Source organism: Misgurnus anguillicaudatus, unplaced genomic scaffold (assembly GCF_027580225.2).
Source record: "Misgurnus anguillicaudatus unplaced genomic scaffold, ASM2758022v2 HiC_scaffold_34, whole genome shotgun sequence".
NCBI lineage: Eukaryota > Metazoa > Chordata > Actinopteri > Cypriniformes > Cobitidae > Misgurnus > Misgurnus anguillicaudatus.
In genome coordinates this window covers 3,539,967-3,547,587 of record NW_027395284.1, presented here as the reverse complement: position 1 = coordinate 3,547,587, position 7,621 = coordinate 3,539,967, and the positions used below count along the sequence as shown (strand labels likewise).

General features: G+C 36.2%; 2 protein-coding genes and 1 long non-coding RNA gene across 3 annotated transcripts; 1 reads left to right on the top strand and 2 right to left on the bottom strand.

The window, feature by feature from the left end:
- LOC129428970 (peptidyl-prolyl cis-trans isomerase FKBP3) lies at window positions 1–3,081 on the top strand. Its single transcript, XM_055185373.2, has 7 exons — window positions 1–158; window positions 430–531; window positions 927–1,028; window positions 2,227–2,362; window positions 2,501–2,568; window positions 2,647–2,744; window positions 2,867–3,081. Exons 1-7 carry the CDS (start codon window positions 54–56, stop codon window positions 2,919–2,921), a joined length of 666 nt encoding a protein of 221 aa, XP_055041348.1. The 5' UTR covers window positions 1–53; the 3' UTR covers window positions 2,922–3,081.
- Window positions 3,082–4,336: 1,255 nt separating this feature from the next.
- Window positions 4,337–5,655, bottom strand: LOC129428972 (ubiquitin-like FUBI-ribosomal protein eS30 fusion protein). The gene is made up of 5 exons (XM_055185376.1): window positions 5,576–5,655; window positions 5,016–5,095; window positions 4,785–4,929; window positions 4,601–4,656; window positions 4,337–4,521 (listed from the first exon to the last, which is right to left on the bottom strand). Exons 1-5 carry the CDS (start codon window positions 5,625–5,627, stop codon window positions 4,396–4,398), a joined length of 459 nt encoding a protein of 152 aa, XP_055041351.1. The 5' UTR covers window positions 5,628–5,655; the 3' UTR covers window positions 4,337–4,395.
- Window positions 5,656–6,735: 1,080 nt separating this feature from the next.
- Window positions 6,736–7,621, bottom strand: LOC141363316 (uncharacterized). Its single transcript, XR_012368864.1, has 3 exons — window positions 7,594–7,621; window positions 7,281–7,398; window positions 6,736–7,177 (listed from the first exon to the last, which is right to left on the bottom strand). It is a non-coding gene; the product is annotated as an uncharacterized lncRNA (long non-coding RNA).

Sequence of the window (7,621 nt, the reverse complement as noted above, 5' to 3'; positions counted from 1 at the left end):
TGATTGGTTGTTGACACGCACGTGCCGGCTGTGACGCAGTGTCGTTGATTGTCATGGCGGCTGAACCCGCACGCGAGTGGAGCGATGAGCAGTTGAAGAGTGAAGAAATACCGAAGAAAGATGTTATTAAATTCATCCAGGACAACGCGGCACACTCGGTAGTGTACACACTACACTACACTACACTACACTACACTACACTGCACTGCACTGCACTGCTCATCATATTACACCAGTGATGTGCACGAGACGGACTGCAGTGTGTTTTATAATGCGTGTGCAGTCTCAGACCTGATTTCACTTTTACTCCCATAAGTGTCAGATAATATTAGTCAAGTTACTGAAATATAACATCAGAGTAAATTGTGTATGCCTTCAGAATAATCTTTTGTGTGTATTAATATACATGATATATATTTATGTCTCCAGTTTCTGTCTGAACACAAACTGATGGGAAATATCAAGAATGTGGCAAAGACGGCCAAAAAAGAGCAACTTCTTGAAGCCTATAACCAACTGTTCTTGAGCAAGGTCTGTGTTATGTGTTATTATATATAGAGAGAGTCATGTTCACGTGATGCTGCTTCTGGCTGTTTCTCAATCTGAAGACTGCACCCTCCGGGGGTCGCATTTGTAGGCTCCATACGCCATCAAGATTGTCTTATTTCAAGATATTAACCATTATAAAATTCACTGTTATTCCTAGTTAATCGTATTTAATTGTAATATGTTAATATCTTGCGAATGTAATGCTCACTGAACTTAAATAAAGCAGTCTTGATGACGTTGCTATGCAGCCTGCATATGCGACCTCCGGAGGCTGCAGCCCTCCGATTGAGAAACGGCCGCTGGCTCTACTTGATTTTACGCAATCCTGTCCTATTGTCCAATCACAGTCCAGTATTTATTTTCTGTGTTTTTCTCAGAGGTTTAAGGGTACAGATGTTGATGTGGTGACACAAGAGGTGAAAGCTGTAAAACTTGATGACAATCCTAAACAAGTGAAGACAGAAGTTGTAGAAGATGAGGTATCACCAATACATTCATACAGCAGTGTCCTCCTCTCAATCAATCCTGTGACCGGATGATGTTTATAAATGATGATGATGATGATGATATTTTTATTTCAGACTCATGAAGGTCCATCATATAAAAAGAAAGGGAAAAAACAGCGTACAACATAAATAACAACAGCAATAATTGACATCTAATGTCCATATAAACACATTCTCTAATATCTCTAAATAACAGATGTGTGCCTAACAGTCACAATCATTTCATTTTTAGAGACATCAAGTCGCTTTATAAGTTTATACACAAAATTTCGGATAACAGCATATAACATGATAACATATAAAGCTGACTGGCACTTTTAATAAAAGTCACGATGCATCATTGTATGCTACCTGCAGTGTGTTATTATTATCAGCACATCAGGAGTTTAGGATGACGAGAGGTTTAAATCATTTCAAGTGTTTTAGCTGCACACCTAAGCCAACCCAATCTCAAGGCAATTGGTGGTATAGTCGTTTTGATTTATTTATTCGTATTCATGGACAGGATTTTCTGCTTTTTCTTTGTGTCATTGAGGATAAATGTCTTTTTCTGTAAATAGGTTTTTGTGTCCGTAGCATAACTGTCTTTTTCGTTTCATGTAATGTATTGTTTTCTCTCTTTTTTTACCATTGTCACTTGGGGTTGGTGTTAATATGACTTGGTTACATTTCAAACATCCCAACCGCAAGTGAAAATAGTTAAAAATTAAAATGAAACATGAAGAAACCAATAACATAACATCCTAATCTCAAGCAACAATGATTTAAAAATGAGAAAAAAGTACATAAATATACATACGATACATGAAATGACATGAAAAAGAAAGTCGTGTCGGAGACATAAAAAACTTGTTCTGAGTGACATGAAATAAAAGCTAAAAACCATGAACACGGATAAATAAATCGCATATGTTGTGACTATACCACCAAATGCCTTGAGATTGGGTTGAACTACTTACAAATACAAGCACATCTATGAGCTTTTATTCATTTTTATTTTACTTATTCAGCTGGCTCACTTAAAGTTACTAACAATATGTCTACTACATGCAAAGTAAGCAGGTAAACATTAACCTGATCTGCAGGGATTTGTATTATTTTATCCTAGTCGTGTTGCTTTTACTCGTTCTTCACATTCATTTTTATAGTGAGTGTTTGTTTGTTTTTTCAGGGTCCTCCTAAATTCACCAAATCAATTCTTAAGAAAGGCGACAAGACAAATTTCCCCAAGAAAGGAGATACAGTGGGCTGCTGGTACACGGGAACCCTTGAGGACGGGACCGTGTTTGATACAAACATACCTGCATGTAATGCACCGACTTTAAACACATACAAACCCATTTGACCTGTCTGATGTGATTTATTTAAGGGGGAATGTAATGCAATAATAAATGCATGTCATGTTTGTTGTGGATTCAGTTGGTGATTGAGTTCTCCTTTAATAGCTGCAAAGAAGAAGAAACAGACGAAGCCTCTGATCTTTAAAGTCGGGATGGGCAAAGTCATCAGAGGGGTAAATCTCATTTAAACACTTTTATCATAGCTTTACATTAGAGGTACAGTAAATCATGAGGTCGTGTTTCTCTTGTAGTGGGATGAAGGTCTGATGAAGATGAGTAAAGGTGAAACTGCTCGACTTGAGATTGATCCTGAATGGGCATACGGGAGAAAAGGAGTTCCTGACTCAAAGTATCCTTTATACTCAACCTCATCTGTACTGGAAACATTCATTTATGCTTATTTATCTATCAGTCTTTTATCTTGAGCTTTTCAATCTATTTTATAACTTGCCTTAACCATTTTCAACTCAGAATTCCACCAAATGCAAAGCTGATTTTTGAGGTGGAGTTGGTTTCTATTGATTAATCACTGATGATGATGATGATGAAGAACACGGAAACACTTCACTATAACTCACATATTCTTTTGTTTCGCTACTCGCATTTCATGGAGATTGTTGGAATGATGATGACTTCGAAAGCTGCATGACTGTCATGTTACAATAAAAAATAAACTCTGAACACAATGTGCTCGGTCTTTTTTTACAGAAAGTATTAAATGTGAAAAGATGAATACATTGCTGTTTTATACAGTATTCTTTGTTTTGCATGAATAACATTAAATTCTAATAATGTGTTCCATATCCAGCATGTGTTTATAGAGTATACATCTGTGGCCAAAGTTTTGAAAATGACACAAATATTAATTTTCAAAAAGTCTGCTGCTTAAGTGTCTTTAGATGTTTTTGTCAGATGTTACTATGATATACTGAAGTTTGATGATACGCATTTCATAAGTGTCAAAGGCGTTTATTGACAAATGCATTAGGTTTATAAAAAAATTAAGTTCATCCTTGGAAAGCAACCATCCAAGAACATTTTGGTGACAGTCAAGATGTGGCCCAGAAGTTGATTGACAGCATGGTAGGGATGAATTGCAGAAGTCTGCAAATATCGACTCCATGCATAAACTTAATGTAATTGTCAATAAAGGCCTTTGACACGTATGAAATGCTTGTAATTATACTTCAGTATACCATAGTAAAGTCTTACAAAAACATTTTAAACACTGAAGCAGCAGACTTCGTGAAATTAATATTGATGGCATTCTCAAAACTTTTGGGTGTTTGTATCAGCTGATTTTTTGTTGTTTTAAAGCGCCACGTTTAATCTTAACATGCAAGAAGTGTAAATACTGCCTGTCAACATGAATAATAGACTAAATAAACTCTTTATTAAAAGGGTCTGAGAAAAGTCTTGTGAGTTTCATTCTGACTGACGAGTTTATCACATCTATAAATACTAAAATGATTACCAATATATTATCATCTGCCTCACTTTTCTCTTCTTAATGTACATACTGAAGCGTGTCTTAGTTTAGATACCTACACAATACAGTTAAAATATTTAATACATGCAGAATAATCTTTTTAACAAGTTGTTGTTGTTGTTATACACCTGAACATTTGTTTGTTTTTAGCCTTCTTTGCACAACTTCAGTGATGTTGAGATGAATCTTTGATACTCAAGACAACAATCAATCAAATCACAGGAGATGAGAAACAATCATTGATGCTCAAACACTTGTATAAAATATCACAATAAGAATCATTTTCATAAATAATGCAACTTCTTCAGGGCAGAAGTTTGATATCTTAACTAGTTTGTTACACTAAAAATTATCCAACTTATTTAAATGACACTGCCAAAATGTAAATTAAGTTTTGTGAAACTGCACAGCCCATTGGAAATCAATAAGGATACATTTAAATTCAGACCTAATTTAGTTCAAGAACCTTTATTATGAATGACATTTCTCTGAAATACATCAAAAGAAGCATTTAGGAGTTTGCATTGGGACCCTTCTTCTTGCCAAAGGTGGGCACCACATTCACAAAGCGCCGGTTGTACTGAATACGACGCTTAGCACGACCAGTCTTCTTTTTCTTCTTCTCCTGTTTGTCTACCTACAGACAGACGAGGAAACGCTGGTCAAACAGAATTCTTTAAAAAAAATTAACATTTCAATTCAAACAGATGACTTACTTTGGGTGTCTGTCCTCGTACTTTACCAGCACGAGCCAGAGATCCGTGGACTTTACCTGAACAACAAAGACAGATGTTAAAACTCAAACCTCAGGCACGTTTGTGCTTCCCTTAACTTAAAAGCAACATGCACTGACGTATCTTAACATGCATCAATTTAACAAACACATTTAAAAAGATTTACCTCCCAAGAGTCTGGCGGCCACTTCAAGGGTGCAGTGTTCAGTGATGCCACAGTCCTGTAGACTGACGTCATTCTCCAGAGGAGCACCAGACAGCAGAAGAACCTGATCATCTACAGATACTCCCTCCAGAAGTTCAACACGGGCCTAACAGGATCAACAAACACCTCAGTATAAACACCGTATCACAAATGCATACATACATACAGGTCTCAACAATGAAGATATCTCACCTTGATCTCACGGACAGCCTCGTGTCCGGACACCTCGAGGGTGTGGAGATTCTGCGCGCGCACGAAAAGCTGCATGTTTACTGAAACGCAAATACAGACATTAACAACCATAACACTTCTTAAAAGAGCAAACTATGAAAACAATTAATCAATCACGACTCTGTATAAATGATTTCATTAAATATGTTAATGGCACTACATATGGGTTTCAATTGGGTTTTTGCTCGTGACCGCTTTAATATCTAGCGCAATAAATCCTGCATTCATCCACTTCAGTGAAATTTGATCGATTTAACACAAACAGACATCTAAACATAAAAACTAAACCACCTCTCGATATGTGAGAGACTTTTTAACAGCGAGAGTTCTCCGCGTGTCTGACTTTATGGCACGAGCACACGCGGTATAAATAAATCATCATAAACCGCTAATATACCGCGATATCTCTTTAAAACACCCTCGGACGATACACTTAAACTTTATAGAAGCGATCCGGGAATTAACGAAGTTTATTAAATGCTTTTAAATGACAAATTTGTTATTTAAACATAAGGCCTTACGTCGAATGATGCTAGCCGACCCACGACTGCTCGAGAAAAGGAAAGTGCGCATGCGCACCGGAGCAAAGAACTCTGGGAAGAAAACTGCGTCACATACAGACCACGCTCGTGCGTGATGACGAAACTGTTACCGTTTCTGTTTAACGGATCTTAATAAAATAAAATTGCAAGTTCTTTGAAACCCTCATGTACTCGTCTGTATCACCATGCACAACTTTTCTTATTTTAAAACGTTCAAAAATTACATTTATTAAAAAGCAAGCAACTTTTTATGATAGGATAGGTCACAGGTTAATTTCATTGTCTTTTTTCTATTCTGAAAGTTAACACGAGCTTTTAACACCACGTCATCTATTTAATCAAAGTATTATTAATCTTAATATTTTGGCACTTAACTTAAATGAAGTAATTTCGTTATAAACAAGCTGAAAAATAGTTAAATTAAAGTAGCCCATATTGTGGTACTACACTGAAGACAAGATATCTATTCAATCTATGGGGCTGTTTCCCGGACAGGGATTAGTTTAAGCTAGGACTAAGCCTTAGTTTAATTAAGAAATATAACTGGTTTTAACAAACATGCCTTACTAAAAATATGACTCGTGTGAAGTTTGAGGCAAAACAAATGGAAAGGTTTAGGTTGTTTTCAGTTTGGACAGCTCTTACTTTTATTAGTCTAGGACTAGTCTAATCCCTGTTCGGGAAACCGCCCTTGTATCTATTAAATCTACTAAACTATTCAATTGACTTGATCATTTTCTTTCTTCTTCATCAAATTCACAAACATCTGACCAAGTGTGAAATTCAGGTTAATGAGTCGATTTGAACCATTTAAGTTTGAATTCACTTCATTTTAAATCTTTGACCTTAGTCACTATTAAAGATTATATTTAGCAAATGTTCTTTCATAATATTTAGGATTTTAAGTAAACTAGAGTTAATCACAAATGAGTAATAAATCTAGCTGTGTTTCATACATGTACATTGTTGTCAGGCTACATTATCTGTTGTTCTCAAACACACTTAAAATATATAAAACCTTAACACACCCAAGATAAGGTATTAAGATAACTATTAGTGACCATCAAATGATTTACTGATTTAAACCATTGTTTTCACCCAGAAGTTATGTTCAGGCTAAAATAACAAAACACTGTAAATGATAGCATGTCAATTTCTTTATTATGAAATCAAGTTGAAATAAAAAAAATGTCTTCATGTCATGTTTATCTCTGAAAACACCATCACATATAGCAGAGCACGGATGAGGTTAAAGGGTTACGTTTTCAACTTCCACACAAATGTAAAGGTTTCATCTAACATAACTGAACCAACAACAGACAGCCACCAAATCAACCAAATTTCATTAAAAACTCATTTGCACTTTCAACACATGCCAGAACAGAAACACACACACTATAGTCTGATCCGAGTGAGTGAGTGACTGTATGAATGTTGATGATGAACATGAAGCCGTAGGTAAAAAGATCACTGTTCTGAAGCTGTAGTCGGTTATGTTGGCGGTGGAGGATAGTACTGGTTGTACTGCCCGTACTGCCCATATTGACCCCAGGAATTCTGAGCTCCCCAGGAATTATATTGCTGGCAAAGAAAAAAAGAAACATTAACCAATACATTCAAGCAATGGCATGGATCAATGCTTTTAAAATCAATCGAATATCAGTAACATAACACAGCAGCTCACCTGATACCAGTTGTTGTAGTTGTATCCTGCACTGTTAGCCTGCATGTCCTGCATCATTTGACCCGAAGCTGCCGATTGGTCATCTGTCCGCTGTCTCTTTGAGTCGGACTCCTGCGAGCTGCAATATCAATAGTATTTATTATTATCATTATGTGCTCACTGCAATAATGAGGACATTTACTTCACTAAAAAAATCATGCCACAACGTCCCAAAGTTTTTTTTTTCTGATGATTAAATGTAAAGCACAGGTTCAATGAGATTCACTGCAGAGGTTAACAAGCTCAGTGTGTTGTTAATGTGATTTCACTTTACCCATTCTCTGCTTTCCTCTTCAATGATT